Raw genomic sequence first — 21611 nt, 5'->3', positions numbered from 1 at the left:
ACTTTTACACACCTAAAATGCGTTCACAACAAAGGCAGAGAGCGTGAATGCAGGCAAGGAATGAGTTTACGGGGAGCTCTGTGTTGTTGAGGGAACAGGGGGGAAAAAAAATCCTCCAACCGCAAAAGGCATATTTTGGACTTGCTCTGTCAGCACAGGAATGTGGGGTTTGCATGATGTAATGGTATGCAAATGCTGCTCCCTTAACCCTTTGCGGCATCTGCCCTCCTCTCCGAAGATTTAACTTGCCTTCCTTCCATTTTTCCGAAGAACACTAACCGTCAGCTTCTCCTCCGGTGTCCAGGGAGCCCCGCCGGCCGGTGCCGGGGGTCACCCCCTCCGCCTTGCCAGGCGCTTTGTTCTGCTCCCGGGGGAGAGAGAGTGGAGCACTTACCTTCAGGAAATCACCCCGGAGCCTGACGCAGTTCATGGGGGAAAAAAAAAAAAAAAAAAAAAAAAAAAAATAGTAATCCCTCTTACATTCAAACTTGCAAAAGTTACTGAGAAATACCTAAGGTGGAACCTGTTCTCTTACTCGGCGTCCGTTCAAGCTTGCGTCGCTTTTCAGTACTGGTGGGTGACCAAGCTGTCTCTCACAGCCAAGTGGTTTGTTTAGTTGGTTTGGGGGGTTTTTTTGCCTACAGAATAACCTAACTTTAGTTTGCCAGCTCCGGCTTTTTGGTAAGGGAAGCAAAAATGAGTGCAATGGTGCAAAGTACAGAAGCATGCTCCAGCGATTGGGCAAAAGTCACCCCTCGTATAACTTTATTGGATTTATGTCAGGGTGGACTTTTGCTTCTTACATTTGCCCTCAATAAAATTATTTTCTCAGGCCTGTTCAGAGGGTGGATAATTGACGTTTTACATGGAAAGAGCCTTAGGGAAAGTGGGGGTGACGGGATTGATTCCTTGTTGGCGAGCAGAGAAGGGCGTTATTACTTACTAAGCACACAAACATTTACAATACATGTAGCTTCTGATTTCAGCCTGGCTTTTGTACTGGCAGGTGAGGATGCAATGACAGGTGATACGGACAAATACCTTGGACCCCAGGATCTGAAAGAGCTGGGAGATGATTCTTTGCCTGCTGAAGGATACATGGGCTTTAGCCTGGGAGCCCGCTCTGCCAGGTATTGTATTTGCTGTTTTTCATGTTTGTGTGTCACCACAGTTACAAGTTTTTACAAACCGAGTGCACTCTTCCACATAAAGCTGGAGTCTATTTCAAAACGAAGTAGAAGGGGTGTACTTCCATGTTACAGTGGTACTGCGCCTTTAAAGCATATGTTCATTGCAGTTTTATTTCATATTCTTTATTCACGTTGGCTTCTTATGGCAACAATACAGAAAACTAACTATTCGCTTTTTCTGGTATCTTATCGTGCTCTGAACATCTCCAAGGCACCTCTTTGCTAGCAGATTGCAACTGGTCTAGAAACTGACCTAGAATAGCCAGCAAAACCAGGTTTCTTTTCACTGCCGCTGGTCAGATTGATACTCACATTAGAGTATTCCTTAATGGACTAATTTAGCTGAAGAATGTAAATGCCAGAAAAACTGAATGACAGTCATTTTGCTATTTTGAAGCTTTTATTTCTTTAAAGGTGCTAGTGGGTAATCCAACTGAGATAGCCAATATCAAAGAAAAATGCTCCTAAAAATTAAAAAGAATGTACCCTAAATTTGCTGTAGCATTTCATTTGACAGGGAGTTACAGAAAACAGACCAAGATTTCAATGAACCTGCTAAAATATTGTAAATTTAATATAATATCTGACTAATGTTGATTTCAACTCAGGTGTTTCTAGATCAACACTTTAGATTTCATTTTGGAATCTTGCTAAAGCATGCACTGTGTGTTGCTCAAAACAATTAAAGCTGTATGAGCAGAGATTACTTCCATAGTTGTGGATTTGCAATGTATTTACTGACAGTTGAATCGTACTGAAGCTAATAATTAAACCTCATAAGCTGAAGCCCTGAGGACTTTTTCCTATGCTGTAGTTTAAAGATCTGTTTTAAAAAGTGAGTTCATTGTCTAACAGTGAATGGCAACTCCCATAAGGTAAAGCTTAGATGTCTACCCTTCAGTCTTGTTTGTTACAGTCACATTAGAAATGCAAGCACGCAGTGCAAATTTGCTCTTTAGTAGTGCCCAGCCATATTTTGCTTCACTTACAATTTTTAGGTAAGTTAATAAGTATTTATGTAATAATACATTCACAAGGAATGCCAAAACATGTTTAAATAGTCCATTACCTAGAAAATCATCAAAACAGATCTGAAGGGAGAATCTTATGTCTTTGTAAACTTAATTAACAAAGCTGATGTGCTGCTTTTAAACAGTAGTTGGCGTGAGCCAGCTCATTGTACAGCACTATCAGATGTGGTCAGTCCTGAAGCATTGCAGTGATGGTGGAGAGGGAGCACGCTTTGTGTACAGAGCGGGGCACTGATTTACAGGGCACCTTTTACTCATTACAGCACTCTTCCTGCACATGTCTAATTTCTCACTGTGCAGGTGGGAGAGCAGAATTTCACAGTCAAGATCTCTTAGGTAGATCTGAGGGTCCAACCTCGTGTTATCTTTTCTTTGAGAGAAATCTAATATTCCCATGCTTCTGAGTTTAGCAGTGCCATTACTATTTGTTGCTGCGTACCTCATTTTTTACATTGCACATGTTATGCTCAGAGGAGAAGAATAAAGCGTTTTCCCTGTGAAGTATATTATTTAGCAAAAAGTATTCTGTAGATGTATCTTACTACTGATTCTGAGTGTAACATTAAGAAATAAACACATTAAATATATATGCCATCCAGCCACAACATCTTGCTTTTCCCGTCTGATTCTTTGCTTTCTATTTCTCCTGTTTCTTTTCCACTGTAAATTGCTTTAGTCCAAAAGTCAGGTAAGAAGGCATGGCATTGTGTTACATCTTTCTGCTGCTGCCATTACTCATCTTCATTTTCTTCAGCATTGGAAAGTGACATGCTTTTATTTTCGGATGAGTGGGGGGTGGGGTCAGCCTTTGAGAATATCCCTCTGTTCTAACAAATATAACTTGGTTTCTTTATGCCCTTTATCATGTAAAAGTCCACTTAACATATGCCTACAGCGTGTACTTAAGATCCTTCTGGCACAAGGAGGACTGTGTGCTAAGGGACTAGAAAAGTTTCATTAACAACTACAAAATGCATGAAACAAGTTGTAGAGTTTTAAGTCTGAACAGTGTTGCTAGTTCAAAAGTGTAATATGTTGTCGGATGTCGCTTTTTATTAATTCACATTTTTTACTACTTTATTTTTTGTCACGTAGCAAGCATGTCTAGGCCTGCAGCATGTTTTTAGCACATACCATAATGTATCTTCCAGGGTTAAGTGTAACACACTCCTACGTTGTTTTAATTGCAACACATTCAGAGTGATAGTAGCTATTTCTAAACAGGTCAACATGCACAAAATAATTCCCAGAGCATTGGAATCCATTTTTAATCATCAATAAGCAAATTTCTTTCTTCTTTCATTTCAAAATTACCCTTTTTTCTAACTAAATGAATAATTAAGGTGTTTATAACAAAATCAAAAGTGGTTCAGCCACAAAGAGAATGACAACACATAAAACATGCTCTTAATTAAACCTGCTTCAGCAATCTGAGCCATATGGGCAGGCACCATAACTTACCCACAGCTCCACCAGGACCTGCCCTCATGGGTCTCCTTTCAGGATTAGGGTGTGAAAACATTTATCAAAGTTAATCTAAATACTTGAATACACTTTTCTGGATTTATTCTGGCCTTATTACTGCCAAAGCAGTAAACTTCTGTTGTGATTTTGCTTATGCATCTTGTAGGAAAAGGGATATTTAACTATAGTCAAATACTTATTATTCCATTTTTTCCCCTTGTATTTCTTTCACAGATTATGTATATTTTGCCATCTTATGCTATCCCTGGAAGTTGCATGTATTAATTTTTTTTATTTTTATTTTTTGTTCATCTCATTGTCATCTGCACTTTCTATGATAAATGGTAAATACAACAGCCTCCGCTCCTTCAGTTCGGATAGGTCCTACACGCTGAACAGAAGTTCTTATGCCCGAGACAGCATGATGATTGAAGAACTGCTGGTACCAGCAAAGGATCAGGTATGTGCTGTGTCTCTGCCACCAGGTATTTGTGCTTCGTGTTTACAGGGGATGGCAGTCTCCAACCCTCAGCCATGCTTGCAGAGACTATTGCTACTCTCTTAACTATTGAAGAGGGAGAAGAAAGGAGCTGAGAGAAAGAAATCTTGGGTTTACCACACTGTGGTTTTAATCCTGCAAGAAACAGGGTGATGAGGTCCCAAAATAAAAGAGGCTTTAACGGCCCAGTTATGTTTCTAAGTATGAGGCTGTCCATAGAAGTGAATGGGAGCATCTGTGAGCTTGATGTTACGTGTATCCTTTGAGTGCTGAGATGAGCTGGGAGCAATGTGTTTTACACTAAGCAACCTTTGTCTGTACTGTGTAGCCTGGGGATAACATTTGCCGGTTCTGTCCGCATGGAGGGGACTCCAATTGCTGTCGTTGTTTTTCCACCCTTGGGAAGAATTTGGCCTTGTGAAGATTAAGCTATTATGCACTAACCAGTTTATGTATCTTCCAAACATTTGTGCAATGACTAATACAACAAAAGCAGAATCTTTTGACCGTGGGAAAGTCTTTCTAAAAGCTAATGCTGGAGATGATAGGGTACTGGATGCTTTCTTTGTGAGTGCCTCAGCATTTTGCTTGGTAGACTTGCTTCAGGTTTTCAAATCTAACTGAATTACTCGAGAGTTTCGTGGTACATAGAAGCCAGGGATCTGCTAGGAATCTGAATAAAATCATAGAATCATAGAATGTTGTGAGTTGGAAGGGACCCACAAGGATCATCGAGTCCAACTCCTGTCCCTGTACAGAACAATCCCGAGATTCAGACCATGTGTCTGAGGGCCTTGTCCAAATGCTTCTTGAATATTGTCAGGCTTGGTGCCATGACCACCTCCCTGGGGAGCCTGTTCCAGTGCTCCACCACCCTCTGCCTGAAGAACCTTTTCCTAATGTCCAACCTAAACTTGCTCTGGTCCATCTTCCTGACATTTCCCTGGGTCCTATCGTTGATCACCAGAGAGAAAATATCAGCACCTGCCCCTCCTGTACACCTTGTGAGGAAGTTATAGACTGTGATGAGATCTCCTCTCAGTCTCCTCTTCTCCAGGCTGAACAAAGCAAATGACTTCAGCCTCTCCTCATACGGCTTCCCCTCTAAGCCCTTCACCAATTTAGTGGTGAAAAATTCACACAGAAATCTTTACTTGGCAATTAAAGGACTGTGGAGTGGAACTGTTTATGTCCTGGAAGAGTGTAAGATGGATTATAATGAAACAGAGGTTTTCTGCTGCTAATTTCACAGAGGTACCTCCCAGCAGTGGCAAGTATTCCTGCACAGGGGGTTATTGATCTCAGAGGACACTTTCATGATGGAAAGGGTCCACAGAACAGGACTCAAGCATTGTATTAGTGTGTAAATTCTGGTATAGTATAAATTATCCAGTTTTACTACAGCTTTTGCACACGATTTTTGGTAGCATTATGACAATGGCAGAGATTGGATTCTCTCTTTAGCAATTGAATATTTATTATTAGGTTGTTACTTTCAAGTGAAATGCTGTAAACCTCCAATAACTTTGATTTGCAACAGGCAGCTAAGGAGAGTTTCTGAACATGGCATAGCAGTAATTTTGTTGCTTTTGTTTGTTTTGAAGTCAGAAAATAAAATCTGCAACTGCTGCCACTTGGAACAAGAAATGATATTTCAGAACTGAGAACCTGAAGTTACTCTGACACTTCCTACTCCTAAGCCTTCATTAAGCTTTCTTGATATGATGGAAATTTCAGAGGAGAAGTCTCTTCAGCTTGTGAACATATTACATTGTTTTATGATTCTGACCATTTTTGTGATTACCGTCAAAGCAGATGGCATTGATTTAGCAGCTAGGGTACGTTTGGTCAAATAACAAGATTTAAAACCAGCACTATGCTGAATAACTCTTAAAGAACATTTTCAAAGTGTGCACCATTAACCTGTTTTGTATTACAAAATTCCACTAGAAAAATAAGAATTTCTTATCTGTACATGGAGGTGTTGCAGTGATACCACATCACATACAGAAGCTCTACTTTAGGGCAAACTTCATGTTCGGTGCAAGTGGTCATGGACCTCTGCTTTCTGGAGGATCTCTTGCAGAGCTGGTTCTTGAGCTGAGAGGGCAGCAAATGTGACAACCTTCTAGTGCTGATGCTGAGCAGCAGTGTAGGCCGTTTTCATTGCACTTATAGTCTTCATATTTTTGTGACTCCAGTTTTTGTCCAGCAATGATTGTCCAATTACTGCACTTCAGTGCTGGTCCAAATTTGTCACATAAAATGAAGCCAGGCTGGAGGTCTACAACTGGCAGTCTAGTTGTAAATGTTATTCTAATCTTAAGCCTCTAGAGAAATTTCAGGTTTCTCAAGTCCAGCAGAATGGTGAAGGTAGTAGTGGAAAAAAATGTCAGTCCTGTCTTGAGAGGTTAGTAAAACCATGATCCCCCAAAAAAGAAGTGACAGTAAAGCAACAAACTATTGTCATGAAAAAGGGAACCTAGGTAAAATTTTCTGCTATGGCTTCTGCAAACCTCCAAGCCCTGACAAAAAATATGTCCATCCTCTGGGATTCCCATGTTCTTCAGCCCAGCCCAAACCTATGGTGGTAAGCTTTACAGCTCTTTGGCTGAAGCAGGAGAAGTGCATTTGGGAGATGGCGAAAACACCCGTCTCTATTCTTACCATCCCTCCCTCTGTATGTTACTGAGTTTCTAGATAATCTCTGCTATGGCACTAGAAAGCAGGGAAAAAAAATCCCACCCTGTGTTCCAGCAATGGAATTCATAGGAACAAAGATCATTGTTTGTCAAAACCAATACCCTAAATGTCCATCTGGAAACTGATGGGAATTAAGGCTGTTTGGGGTATCACACTAATTCAAAGAAGTGGGACATTGCCTAGCTGCATATTCTGTTTTGCTTCTTTTGTAAAGCTCAGACCTGTCGAAGTTCATGGCAGCAGCAAAGTCTCAGAGTAAAGGGAATGAATTTTATCACAAATATAAGTCTGTAAAAGAGTAAGGGGCATTTGTCAACCTCTTGATCAGGTTAAAATAGAAGATTCCATGGCTACCTCTCACCAAGATCACTGGGAGACTTGGAAGTCTAAAAAGAGTGAAACAAGGAAGATTTGAAATTAGTCTTTACTGAACCTGTCTGCCAGCATGACACATTGGGTGTTAGAGAAGAGTTTCTAATAATTCCCTGAGAAGTTGAGATATTTTCCATTGTTTGCATTTGGTGTTTTTTTGCTGACCCTCTTCAACGGGAAGTCTAGGTCCAGGCCATACTGTGCCTCATAACCTGGCTGGAGCAAAGTTGAAATTTCTGTGTCCTGGTGCGTTACCATGGATGCAGCAACTCAGACCAAATCGGAACAAATTTCTCCATGGAATAATTTACATGAGCCTCTGAATTTAATCAGCCAAAGGCAGGATGAATCAGGCTGTCAGATTCAGCAGCCTGCTGAATCTCTTCTATCTGGATAAATTCATCTGGGAGGAAGCATAAATTCTTCTGTTTGCTGAACTCTGATATTGCACAGCCTGGATATTCAGTTATGCAATCAGCAGGATCCTTGCCAGCAGAGCCATCAGTATTTTTACACGTGTATTTGCCTATAACAATGCCACGCCCTTTAGCAATGCATATTTATTCTCCTGACCTGCCCAAACACAGGATGAATCCTGTGATTTGATGTCACTGATGATGTACCATCTCTGGACTGCTTACACAGGAAGGTTTTTTTGCCTGCCTGAAAAATCCAGCAGCTCAACAGCCTGACAAAATGAGATCAACAGATGTGTGCTGCGTGTCAGATGCATGTGTCCAGCTATTAGCTTTTCCTACTCTTGTTTCTTTGCCAAAATTACTGGCTGCAGGCTTTGTGCTTTTACTGGCTGTAAATAAGTCCAAAAGATCTGTTTGAGTGCACTTTGTCAGAAAAGAATGCATCAAAAAATATAGTCACCTGATATACAGACAGTATCTCAGGACAAAGGAATAGATCAAGGAACCCTATGTATGTGTGCAGGCAAACCTACAGCAACTTGGTGAGCATAGTAGCACCTCTAGAAAGCATAGATTATTTTAGAGTGGTGGTATTTCCTTGGAAATTATGTGGCCCTATGTTTAGTTTTCTGTATCACACTGATGAAGGAACTTTAGCATTTTTCATTTCTTATAGCAAATGTGATCCCATGTTTATTTGTTGATGTATGTGTCCTGATGCATGCCTGGACCTCAGTGCAGTGACACTGCTATGGCTTAGCAGGCATCTGAATGACAAACACAAAACTGTGGTGTTCTTTTTACACATTTCTTATATTTCTTTGTTTTGGCCGCTATTTCTGATGATAATGTTAATCACTGTGTAAAGGAATAAATTTATTTTTGTTTATCTAAATTTTTACAGCTTCTGAGACCAAGTCTGGATCTAACACTGTTTGGTATCAGAAGTAATAATGTACTCAGTGTGAGCTCCTATGAAGTTAGATCACTTGGAATAGCAGAAATCTACAGCAGTGGCTTTCCTACCTAAACTTCGGGCTTTTTAGGAAATGTAGGAGATTCGCTAGTGTTCTACTGGAAAGAGTTAGAAAACTGTATTCATTAAACTAAATTATGGTACATTTTTCAAAATGGTGCTAATTAAATCCATTGCCATGGCTTAATTGCCATTGTTTTAATGACATTCATTTTATCTTTTAAGTCTGATGGTGTATTGTGCTGTTTAACATATGTAAGCTTGCTCATTATTATTGTTGTCTGTGCTTGAACCATCAGGCCTCAAGTACATATCTTAAAGTAAAAAAGTTTAATGAAAGGTCCTCATAAAAGAGTTAAGGCAGCAAAAGAAGGAGGCATTGAGCCATGTGCCACAGTGTCCGGCAAAGTTGTATCCTGCAGATATTTCTATTGATTGGCGGTAAATGATAATGTCAGTGGTTTTTTTGAAGGAAACTTGGGATACTCATTTGACCTAACATAAATGTCTAAATAGAGAAGTTTTTTGGAAACCCCAGAGTGATGGGAGGGTTGCAGGTTCTGACCAACAGCAGAGCACTATCTGCTTGCTTATCTTGTGGAAGCTTCTCAGCAGAAGTATTTTTGTGTGTTTATGACTGACTTTGCCATATTTACTACTAATGCTGATATTTCCATTCAAAATAATTAATTTGCACTACCTCTGTGTGCCAGTACATTAAAAAAAAAAAAAAGTTGTAAATAACAAAAATTCCCTGTGTAGAAGTGTGTGCTTGGCTCAGGTTTGACACGAACCCACAGAATTTGAAAACAGCTCATGAGGTTTCAGTCTTCACAGACTCTGTTCTCTCTAGATGTATTTGTCCATAAGCAGAAAACAGCCTACTTACAGGAAACACTGACATCTTTAACACCATCTTGGGTGAAGATAGTCGGCATGTATTGCATGACAGCATCTTGACTTAGTTTTATTGATGTAACTTCTGGCGGTGCTTCTTAAATTGTTTAGAAGCTTTGATATCACCCTGGGAATATGGACATACAGTATTTGAAGATTTTGTTTGTTTAATTTCCTAGGAAAAAGAAACAAAGAAAAAAATATTTTACTAAATGGCTTAGCTACACGGATAAGAAAATTTATAGTGTGAGACCTTGTCGAGGGCACAGAACGTATGAGTGTGCGTGTGCATGTCCATGGACAGCAGCAAGAAACAAATTACGCCTCAGTGTCTGTCAGGTGGGGCAGATAATTATAGCACCAGTGTGCCAGCACTTCACAGGGTTAAAGCTATTTTTGTAGAGATGAGTAGGGACAGTGGCACTCCAGAAAACAGTGTTCATGTTGGTCGTACCTGTATAAAGACAAACTAAACCCTCCTCCCACCGGGAGCTTAGTCATGCATTCACAGCTTCAATTAAACTCTCAGTAAAGTTATTCACAGGTTCTGCTTGAATAAGGATCTATTCAATGACCTTTTCTATGGGGCAACATTATACTGCCTGTGTATACAGTGTATGGTTGCAGTACAAATGGTAGTATTTTTTCCCATCTTTTTAACCTTGCATGTGTAAGTAAAGATTGTAACTGAAGGAAGTGGGAAAAGTAGGCAAAAAGAGTGTTTGAAGATACATAGGATTAATTAATCTGTGTATTCCACATTTCTGTTATGGGATTTCGAGTAATTTAACACCTGGCATATCAGCACTGTTATGTGGAAAGGGAACAGATCTAAATTTCATAGAATTATATTAACAAGCTTATTTTTAAGACAAGTGTTTGTCATGTTAATTTTAAATTTCAATTTATCTTTTTTTTTATTATGTTTTCAAGCACCTGACGTTTCAAAGGGAATTTGATTCTGATTCTCTCAGACACTATAGCTGGGCTGCAGACACCTTGGACAATGTTAACCTTGTTTCAAGTCCCATCCATTCTGGGTAGGTGTTTTAACAGATTTCCTTTATCTTTAGGTGTAGAAGTGTATTGTTAGCTGAAGAATACAGCCTGCTGTAATGGCTGATAACATGCCTATTCCTGGACCAGCTGAAGCCAGTGGCAAAATTCACACTGACTTCAAGGAGGGTGCTTAGTAAGAGGAATCAGTCTAAATTCTTGCATATCAAACCAAAAACTTGCTTCTGCACTTAATTTCCTGAATACCAAAACATTGTAATCCCACAGATTTCTCTTTAATAGTCCTATTTTGCTTTTCTGATGCTTATGCTTTGCTTTTAAGTGTCATAAGGTGATTTTGTTTAAATTGTATTAAATTATTTGGAATATGAAATCAGAGATAGAATGTTATGCTTTCTGTTCTTTCATAGAGAAAAAAGGGGCTTTAATTTAACCTCTTATTTTATTTATACCTCCAAACTCCTGCCTATTCTCCAATATCTGTAGTTTGATTTTAGTGGTACTATTCATTTACTTATGAGTCATTGCTGTAGTTGTGGTGCTGCTTGACAGTACTGCATAGACTTGATTTAAATGCAATAGTAGTAATGTCTGAATACATATTGTGAAAATTTACAAATAAATGTGTAACTGAAAGGAATCATTGCATATGAGATTGTCTAGTATAAATATTTGTTGTTTAATTTTCAAGATCAAGACATAAAATTTAATATCCTTTTTAATTTACTTATTCATTTTGTGACTAATTACATTCTTATAATGAAAATGAGTGCAGCACATACCAAAAGATTTCAGATCCAAAACAGCAGCAAGTCTCTCAAGTCTAAAGCTACAGTCCCACAGTACATGTAAGCACCTTCTTCTGCTGGACTTTTGGGTACTGAGCCGATAAAGCACTGAATATGGTCAATGCTAGAGTTAAAATATCAAGAGCTGCAGTAGGAAAAGCTGAAGTCTGTTGATTATCATGGAGAACTAAGTCAGCAAAGGACTTCAGAGAGCCAGTAGTCCACCCATTTGCATTACAGCAGGATAAAATGTAGTCAAGCCATTTCTGAAATATGCTTAGTTTCTTCATAGTCACTAAAAATAAGATTCTATAGTTTCCCAACTTCAGTAGTTCACTATCCTTTGTTACAATATTTCTTACCTCTGGTATTCAATGTAAAAGTTCTTTGCTGCAGATTAAGCTTATTTCTTGTCATGTTCATAGTGGTCATGCAGAACAATATGTTACTGGTCTCTTAATGATGTTTCATATGTTATAAGGCATGTAATCCTCTCTTTTATAGACTAAAATGTCCCAGATCCTCCTAGGTGGTGCTTTTCACATTTCAGCGCATCCTTGCCACTGACCACTGGCTCTCGCCTCTTTATTGATGGCTTATTTCTAAACCAGTATTGCTAGTTCTTTTGTCTCACACATGACACACCTACATTAAAGCAACCCCACAATGAGGATTATCATTTTGGTAACTGCAGTTTCTGTTGACAGATGTTTGTAATCTGCTAAAATTTCTTGGTTCTTTTCTGAAATTCTGCAGTCTTTTTTTTTTCTGTTTTCTGCTTACATGTTTGACTTCTTCCCCCTTCTTTGCATTTGCCTTTACTGCATTTCAGTTCGTTGGTTCCAAACCCTTTTTCCATATTGCAAGATAACTTTTAATTCTGATCATATTTTCCAAACTTTTCAAACCTTCTTTCTGTTCAGTGTTCAAACCATGAATGAAGACATTAACTTAGTACCTGGTCCAGGACAGCACAGTGAAATCACCACTTGAAGTTTCCTTTCAGTTTAACAGTAAATCACTGATGGTATCTCCTTTGAGGTAACTTCTCAGATGATTGTTCACTTAGCTTATCTATACTGTACCTTGATTGCCTACTGAAATACCAAGACCATACTTGTACATATTCACTGGGTAAGTTACTCTGTCAAAGAAGGAAGTTAAATTCATTTGACGTGAGTTACTCTTGCCACTTTTATTTTGGCTTGTTTTTATTTTGAGGACTGGTGGTAGTTGAGTTGTAATCTCTTGATTATTCTTTAGGCCCTTACAGATTGATTGTTGGATAATTTATTCATTAATATTTCTGGTAATTGGAGTTAGACTGATTAGTCTAAAATTTTCTGTCTCCTTTTCATCCTGGTACAAAATAGGTTTGATGTTTGCATCCTGCCAGTCCTCTGGGACAATATTTGTCTGCCCTCAGTTCTTCAGCATGTTCACTAATGGTTCCAACCCTCCAAAACATAGATTCTGTGGATGTGGGATTTTTCACATCAGCTACTTCAGATCTTCTCCCCTTGTGCATCAGTCCTCACTAATGCAGAGGTGGCTGTAGCTGCTGCCCAGAGGGGATGGGCTGCAGACCTGCAGCGGTGGAGCAAACTCTGAGGCTGCAAGGGAGGGAGATGGTCTGAGCACCAGAATATTCTCCAAACAGGTATAGCTTTTCAGACCTGTCACATTTCTCATTTGACAGATAAAGTCCATCAGAAATGATGCTGTGATGACTCAGTTCCTTTGTTAGGAAAAATCCCTTGCTCATTGTTTATTTTCTTTTCAATTGTGGGCCCATATTGTAATACGTTAGTGTTGGTTTTCCCCGTTATCTTCATCTAGAGACAATGAACAGATGTTCCCTTCATATCTTCCAGTACCTCAGCACATCTGATATACAGAGGATCATGACTTTTCACTTCTCTTCTGCCAATCTGTTTCTGAAAAGCAACTCCTTTTCTGCTTGTTCCCAGTGCTTCATTCCCTGGCTTTGTCCCCACTCTTTCTGTGGCCACAGGCAGAGGCATACCGGCTGTCAGCAGCCCTCCTGCTCTGGGTCACCCTACGGCCAGGGCCTGACCCCACTGCTCCTTGCATTCCTCATCCTCCCCCGGGCTCTGCAGTGTGCCGTGCTGGGGGAGCTCCTCTGCAGTCCGCTCCTTCGGGTAGCTCTATTCCCATTTACCCACCGTCAGAAGAGAGCATCAAAGTTTGTTCCCATTTCTTAACTGAGGCAGAAGGGGAAATTTTGGGAACAGAACGTGGAGATCCAGCAGTGTATCAGTGAAAGGGTAAGAAAGAATGAATTGTTGGCAGTAATTTCGACTCTTCTGGTTTTCCCTTTTTTTTAAGCCAAGATAATGTTTTATGTTTTTCTTTTTGAGTTCAGATAAGTTGCTTTGCCAGCTTATATTTTGAACAGAGTCCATGGTAAGCAGTACACTGAAATGTGTCATGAATCTGGAGGCCTCTGGAAGGGGCCATTTCACCAAAATGACCTTTGGCTTTCAAATTCAAATTTACCTGTGCAACTTTTGCAGACTAAAATGTGGGTGTGCTCTCTTCATGTTGCCTTTTTTAACTCCTTGGTTTTCTTAGCTTTATTTTTAGAAAGAAATTAATGTGTCACATTGCCTTCCATATTGAGAATCTCAGAAATACTGGATCCAGTCTTGCAAGGTGCAATACATCACATTAATTATAGTTTACTACAACCTCCTGTACACACGGAAGAACTCATTTTTGAAAGCAGTGCAATGAATGGCACTGGTTTGGTTTTCTGTGGCCCAGTGGAGCATGATTTGGAATTAAAGAAAGAAGTTATGTCACAATAAATTCTCTGTTGACCTAAGTAAATTGCAAATGCTTGTCTCTTCTCCATGTGTTTCTGTATTTCCAGAGAAATTATAGACTTGTGCTGACTAATTAAATGAACACTTCCTTTCAGACTTTTTTTCCATATGTAGCATATTTTATATGGCATAGGTCATATGTGAAGCAAAAGCCAAATCATTTCAAAAGTTGGCCTTTGAATATGTTGCTTTTGTTATTTTTCTGATTTTCCTTTGCACTTGTTATTGATATTTTATGTTGCTTGCCTCTAATTATCTTACATTAATTTTTCCCATTTGCTTTCTAAATTATTTTGCAGCTATTCCTCTCCACTCCCCCAGTATGATTCAAGGTGATAACTCTGTGCTTTCTGTGAATCCTCATTTTATTTTCTATTTTTTAACTTTTTTCCCACAGAGTGTATGTAGATGTTTGTAGTGCATCCGCCCACATCCTCATCCTGTCCATGTATTCAAGTAGAAATGCTCATTAGCATTTAGCATTGTGTTTTAGAGATCATATTGTAGTTTCCATTATTAGTGCAGCATTAATTTAGGTAAGCATCAGCTACTAATCTTTTTGATAGAAAGTGCATGGAATACTGTTTGGAATTATTGTTATTGTTTGAAATGGTAAATTACTAATTTAAAAACTAAACAAGGAAATAATTAATATGCTGTTGACAATTATTAACTTATATGGGAGGAATATGCATAAAGGCTGATGGACTAGTCAAGGGTTTTGTCTTCACTGAAGGCTGCAGTGTGGTGTAGACACCAAAACTGGCTGTAATGGGCTAGTTCCTGCAATGGGGCATAGACTCATGTCGAGGGTCTACCCTTGCTGTGAGCAGTGTTCCTTAGCAGTGCTAAGCCACAAGTTGCCAAGGCTGTGACTGACCTTGAAGTCTATAGCGTAAATGTACCTGAGAACTTGGGGCCTGATTTTTATAGTTTTAATTTCTATTGATTACAAAAAAAAAAAAAAAAAATTAAGTCAGTTAATTTAGGTGCCTAGAGATTTTTGACAATCCACTTTTACATATTGCGTCATCTAAATAGTTTGGATACAGAGACAGAGACAGCATCTTATCTGTCTGTAAGCTTCGGCATTTTTGCATTGGATGAAAAACTCCTTTTTTTATTAATTCTGAGATGGCTTAGTGTGCCAGTAATCATGTACGTGATTGGCAGTTCTCCAAAACTTTGCTTTGTAGTGAGCCATCAGGCCAAGCCCAGCCTTGCCGAGCTCCTTGGGACACCCCTCTCTCCGGTACTCTTCAGTGCACTGACCAGATGTGCCTACCCACAGCTAATGCAGCATCAGCCCTGAAGGGAACTCCAGCCAGCCACCCCTCCGCCCTGTGCACTTCCATGTGGAAGTGGCCTCATCTCTGCAAACGAAAACTGTTCACATTTTTAAATGGCCACTAAAGCACCAATTGTAACAGATTTCTTTCAGTATTCTCTCTTCCGTGACCAAGGACTGTGGGTGCCTGCTTCATATTTTACTTTGCTTCATAGTAAATTTTAATGGATTGTCTTGAACTCTCTTCACAGCTAGTCACAAGCTGGCTCCTTGCCAGCTCTGAAGACCAACCATTGGCCTACACTTCCACATGCTCAGTGGTATCTTCCTCCTACCATCAACCTTCACCACCCACTGTGTAGAGCAGTTGCAGGGAGAAAAAAGCAACATAAACATGCTGACAGGCTAATAGAGCTCAGTGAGCAGAGAGGAGAGGGAACCCCAAAGGTCCAGGCTTTCTAGAGCTGGCATCTCTGCCTTTTGTTAGCAAACAGAAAAGTGTTCCAGTCAACAAAGTTTACAGACATCTAAGATCTTGTGATCTATAAATATAGATATTAACATAATTTATATACTTTACAATTTAAAGATTGAGCATATTGGTTTTTGACATAGATCTAAGATTTGTAGAAGGTGTTTGGTTAGGTATTCAGCAAAGATCCCGTCCCACTGAACAATTCCTCTTATGAGGAATTGGGATACCCTACAGGCAACATTTGGATTTAGTAGTGTACAGTGTATTTATCTAGGAGAGAAACATGGATACAATTTATTTGTGTGAAAACTGAATTTTATTCCATGCTTCACTATTGTAAAGTGTCTAGGGCACAAGAAGTTACGAATTGGGGTTAGGGTCATCTCAGAGGGCTGTTTCACCTTCCCATATTTATTGATAGATTTTATTTGGTTTGAAGAAAGGCAATGTAGCAATTTCTTTATCAGGTATTCAGTTGGGCAACCTTTCTGTCCTGCTTCATATATTTACAGCTTGTGTCCCTCCCTGCCTGTTTCCTGCAGACTATGAAATACCAAGTTTTGGTTACATTCCTACTTTGTGCAGATTTTTCCCACCTATGTTGGTTGGACTTCCAAATGCAGCTTTTTTGCGGACCTGGCCAATGCATGTCAGCTATTAGTTTTAATATCCTGCTGGTCTCAAAAGCAAACATAACAGTCGTATACAAATTCCCATTCATACTTCAGAGGGCACTTGGGGGCTTTTTTTAAAGAATCTTCATGACCCCCTTGGATTATTGACTCTTATCTTTAGTTCAGTTTACAGTAGGGAACCAGGAAATTGTATGGATTCACCTGTTAATCATGTGAAGGTTAAGTCTTAAGATGTGGAAATTTTGACAACAGCCTTGAAAATAGTGAAACCATACAGCAGATGTATCAGCTATGTCAGTCAGTGCCTGCATATCATACAGAAGGAGCAAACAAAAAATGTATTGACGTCAAGACTGAATTAGTAACTGCTGTCCCTCTTGATAGTGGCCTGTTGTTTGCATCTTCTACCTGAATCTATTCTCTTTCAGCAGCTTATGGTACAAAGGAAAAGGGAAGGTATTTTGGAGCACCAGATGAGAATTCTCATAACTGTTTAGCCCTGCAGGAAGCTGTATGTTTTGATCTCCATAAACTGGAAGGATTTTTGCTGCAGTTTTGAAACAGACTGAAGTCTAGTTTTGGTCCTAGGAGGAGACTCCACTTTCCTGTCACTGTTCTGTTAAAGACAGTAACACTTCATGTGTGCAGCTTCTCAGCTTTTCATAGATGAAATAAACCACAGCTATTATGATTATTCTTGTTAATATTCATCATTCTCTTGCTTAAGAAAAATAATTTTATTTTAAAATTTTATTTTATTTTAAAATATAATTGCTTACCCTTCTACTATTAAATGGAAAATTATGCATTGAAATGGCACTGGCAAATGCAATTTTTCTTTAATGTCACTTTTTGCTAATGAGTGTCATCTTCACAGAGGAGTAATGGCATGATTTCATCCAGAGTGCCAGCAGCCTAAAGAAAGTTATGCACTTGATATTCTCACTCATTGCTCATCAGTGGAAGCCCTTAGTAGCCTGGACTGACTGGCCCATGGTGCCAGCACTCACTCTGCCAGCCTTCAGGAGTGTTTGCAGATGATACTATGAGGAGGTTTTGAAGAGAGATCCCAAAAGTCATGAGCAGTTTTGATTCTCCTTTTTCTGTACTGTCTGGTTCTTTTCTGCATGTGAAGCTAATTAGTCTTTTTTATGGACAGTAGAGCTAACAGTAACAGAGGGATGTTTTTAAATTCTAATAAACCACTACTAATACAATACTTGTGTATTCTTTTAATCCAAATTACTCAGTAGCACCTGTTCATTTCACCATTATATTGGTAGAACCTTAGCAATTCCTGCTTTTGATAACCAATAGTTAACATGTAAGTATAAGTTTTAAAAGAATCTTCATGTTCTTTTTTAGTTTAGGTGGGATCGGGAGGACTTTTCTAATAACGATTTAAAGACTGTGGTGGTTGACTTTCTGCTGATCATCTGCTTGTTTTGTGACCATTTTCATTGACATGTTTCCTTTTTCCTACAGTTTCCTGGTTAGTTTTATGGTTGATGCACGTGGGGGTTCGATGAGGGGTAGTCGCCATCATGGAATGAGAATAATTATCCCACCACGCAAGTGTACAGCACCGACCCGCATCACCTGCCGCTTGGTAAAGAGGCATAAACTGGCCAGCCCTCCACCGATGGTTGAAGGAGAAGGATTAGCGAGTAGACTTGTAGAAATGGGGCCAGCCGGGGCACAATTTTTAGGGTGAGTTGTTCTATGAATTTCATTGTTTAGATTCATGTTACATCTTTCATTTTCTTTATCCTGTGGATCTAAGTGGTTAAAGATTGACTACCTCATTTGAGCAAGTAAGATAGGCTACTTAACTTGAAATAGTAAAAAAAGCCAACCTGCCATTCCTTCCAGAAAGTACCCTTGTGTTCTAAGGGTAGCTTTGCCTCTATGATGACTGCAGGGTGGAGCCAAAGGTAAGGAGCAATGAAAGGGCCAAGTCTTGCCCCCATCTACTCATGCAGCCTGCCTTTGAAGTCAGGAGGAATCACACCTGTAGCCCAGAACAGGTTTTGACCCTCTTGCTCGTAATAGTTCCAGAGAAACATCACTGTAACAAAAAGTGTCACTGACAAGGACCCAAACATGGAGCTCTGTTCCCTATGCCATGGCATGGGCTTGGCTCCTGCTGGAGTCACTGGGAGCTGCCTGTCTCCATCCCATGGAGCAAAGCCGCCAAGAGCAATGGTGGAGCACTTACTGTAGAGCATCAAGTGGTACAAATGATAGGAACTAACATTTTTTTAAGCTTAAAATAGGGGAAACAACCCACTATGATGTGGCTTTTTTTTTCCTAGTTACAAATTTTGTTCATTACCATGAGTGGCACCCTGGTGTAAACTGCCGGTTCTGTCGGGAATGACAGCTTGTTCCTAATTTCCCCTTCTCGTTTCTCTTCCTGCTGCATGGATGTTATTCAGTAAACTGCATCTTCCTAACACTCCTCCCCCTCTAAATGAGGGCGAGAGCATGGTTAGCCGAATCCTGCAGCTTGGTCCACAAGGAACAAAATTTATTGGGTAGGATATGTACGGAAAAGATACAGAATGTCTACAGTTTTTCTTTTGTTTCCAATTTTTTGTTATTCCCATTTTATTTTTTATTTTTAAGTTTTCTAAAGCTTTCAGTTGATTTATGTCACTGAAAGAAGATCATAGTGGCTTGATTTAATATAGCTCTGCTACTACCTTGTGCTTATAGGCATGTAAATTCACTGCCAGCATTCTGCTTTCATAACTTATGTGCTTTTGTAATTTTTTAAATTTGAAGTGTTTCAACTGCATCAAATACATTTTAATACACGGTGACAGTCCTTTAAGTTCAACCCTGTGGTAGAGAAGGTATTTACAGGCCCTGAGTGAGTCTGTTTTGGGAAGAGCATTTGTAAAATGTAATTGCATACAGTCTCTTATTTATGAAAGATTATTTGTAAAAAATGTCATCGAGTGAATGACTTCATTCAACAAGATTGGAGATATACTAATCTTTTCAACCAGCAAAAAGTGTCTTGTTAAAATAAATGTATAAAGCCAAGTATGCTACCCAAAGGGACTGCAGTGTATAGTCTAAAAATATAAGAAAGTTTCCATATATTTTTGACTGTTTTTTTCAAACCATATTGTGAAATTTATTGCATTAGGTTTTCAAAATATTGGTGTTTGGTGTTCCAAACCTGTTCAATACCTTCTCACTGAGTATTCTTGTTAAATGTCATGCACAAAATTGTGTGATTTCTAAATATTTACAGAGACAGTATCTGAAATATTAGCCTGCAAAGATTGTACTACAGTGTTAGCTTTCAGTTTGTACTCTTTTTGAACTAGAGAGTAAATATCTTAAGCAATGCATTTAAATTTTTGGTATTTACTTGCTGTGTGCAATGGGAGACAGCAGCTACATTCCTATTTCTTGTTAAAGGACCCAAGATTAGAGTAACAGCCTGGGTGTTCTTAAAAGCATCTGAAATATGTATTAATTAAACTGTCATTTTCTATTTTCATGGGAAAAAATTCTTTCTAACTTTTCTTCCTTGGTATTTAATGTGAAAACTGGACTTCCAAGTAGTTTTATCTTTTTCCTCATGGTGGCTGTTGTGATTTCTATGCTCAGGTAATTAGTTAACATACCCAAGACCTTGCAGGTGTACAGTACCATAGAAGTGCTGCATACTTCTCCCATCATGTGATGCTACTTTTAACTGAGTTATTACAAAGCAGTGAAATCCTTTACAACCTCTGTAGGAAAATAATGATACTGTCTATTTAAATGTCTTAAAGCTGCATAATCCATAATTGTTCACTTACTGTGTGATTTCAGTCGGTTTGTCTCAGCATACTTTAAAATGCATATCCTGCCTGTGAAGTGTTTGGCAAAAGTGTCTGTTTTGTTAAGGAATGGCACATGAAGTGAATGGTGGTTTCTGTTGGTTGTTCACGGTAACTGTTCAGTAATGCACTTGCAGTCCTCTGTTGAAGGTACATTGTCTGGTGACATAGGTGTACTATTAACCGCCTTCTCATTCCCTTCTCTCCAAAATGTTTGACAATAACTAACATAAATGTAGTTGTTATGTTGCTTAACTTGGAGAAATCCATTGTGAAAGGATCTAAACATTCCATGGTGATGTTTACAGTGCAGATGTTGCCGCTGTGATTTTGGGCATGAGAAGCAGAAAGTGAAGCTAATGAGAAAAAACCTCTTGTGTTTCCCAGGAGCTGCATCAACAGAGAGCCAGGGAGAGCTTTGGAAAGCTTGGGACTTAGTTTGAAGTTTAAAACCTACATGCACGTGCAGTTCCTGCTGCAGTCAGTAGCTGTTACATGCATTTGGATAGCTGGACTGTTTCTGAACTGACTTTGCCCCTTTAAATCCTTTGAGCCAAATCTGAATTTTGATTATGCTAATGCCAATTAAAAGTCAGCAGTGCTGTGTGTGCTGAAGCAGGTTGGATCACCTACATCCTGAGATAAATGAGCAGGGAGAACTCTCCATAGCAAAAGTTGTCACTGCTTTTTCATGTGGGCAGCTGTTTTAGAAGTTTTACATTAAAAATGAACTATAGATGAATATTCTCAAGTTATCTATTATGTAGTCTAAATGATAAAGGACTGTGCAGCTTTGACAATTTTAAAAACATTTTTACCATAACAGTGCTAACTATTTAAAACGACTGTAGTTTTCTTAAGGACTCAACACTCATAGGAAATTAAGGGCAGTGAGGAGATATAGAATTAAAAATAATATGATTCCTTTTTCTCTAGCCCTGTCATAGTGGAAATCCCGCATTTTGGATCAATGCGAGGAAAGGAAAGAGAACTAATCGTACTTCGAAGTGAAAATGGTGAAACGTGGAAGGAGCACCAGTATGACAGCAAACATGAAGACTTAACCGAAATACTCAATGGCATGGATGAAGGTAAACGTTTTCTCAAAGCTTTAGCAGGCCTTACCTTTGTGCAGGCTTGCTAACATGAGCAGACTAAAACAACCT

General features: G+C 39.1%; 1 protein-coding gene across 1 annotated transcript in view; it reads left to right on the top strand.

Annotated features, from left to right (window-relative positions):
- Positions 1 to 696: 696 nt before the first annotated feature.
- The window catches only part of ANK3 (ankyrin 3), a gene marked incomplete at its 3' end in the record, with an annotated part of 48485 nt that continues 27570 nt past the window's right edge, over positions 697 to 21611 (top strand). The window contains exons 1-5 of the mRNA XM_010166234.2: positions 697 to 1130; positions 4043 to 4145; positions 10485 to 10591; positions 18089 to 18313; positions 21382 to 21536. Of these exons, the coding sequence (XP_010164536.2) occupies positions 697 to 1130; positions 4043 to 4145; positions 10485 to 10591; positions 18089 to 18313; positions 21382 to 21536 (1024 nt within the window). The remainder of the gene's footprint in view (positions 1131 to 4042; positions 4146 to 10484; positions 10592 to 18088; positions 18314 to 21381; positions 21537 to 21611) is intronic.

Source organism: Antrostomus carolinensis, unplaced genomic scaffold (assembly GCF_000700745.2).
Source record: "Antrostomus carolinensis isolate BGI_N321 unplaced genomic scaffold, ASM70074v2 scaffold5484, whole genome shotgun sequence".
Classification (NCBI taxonomy): Eukaryota; Metazoa; Chordata; class Aves; order Caprimulgiformes; family Caprimulgidae; genus Antrostomus; species Antrostomus carolinensis.
The sequence above is the reverse complement of the archived record's forward strand: the minus strand, read 5'-3'. Positions and strand labels throughout refer to the sequence as shown.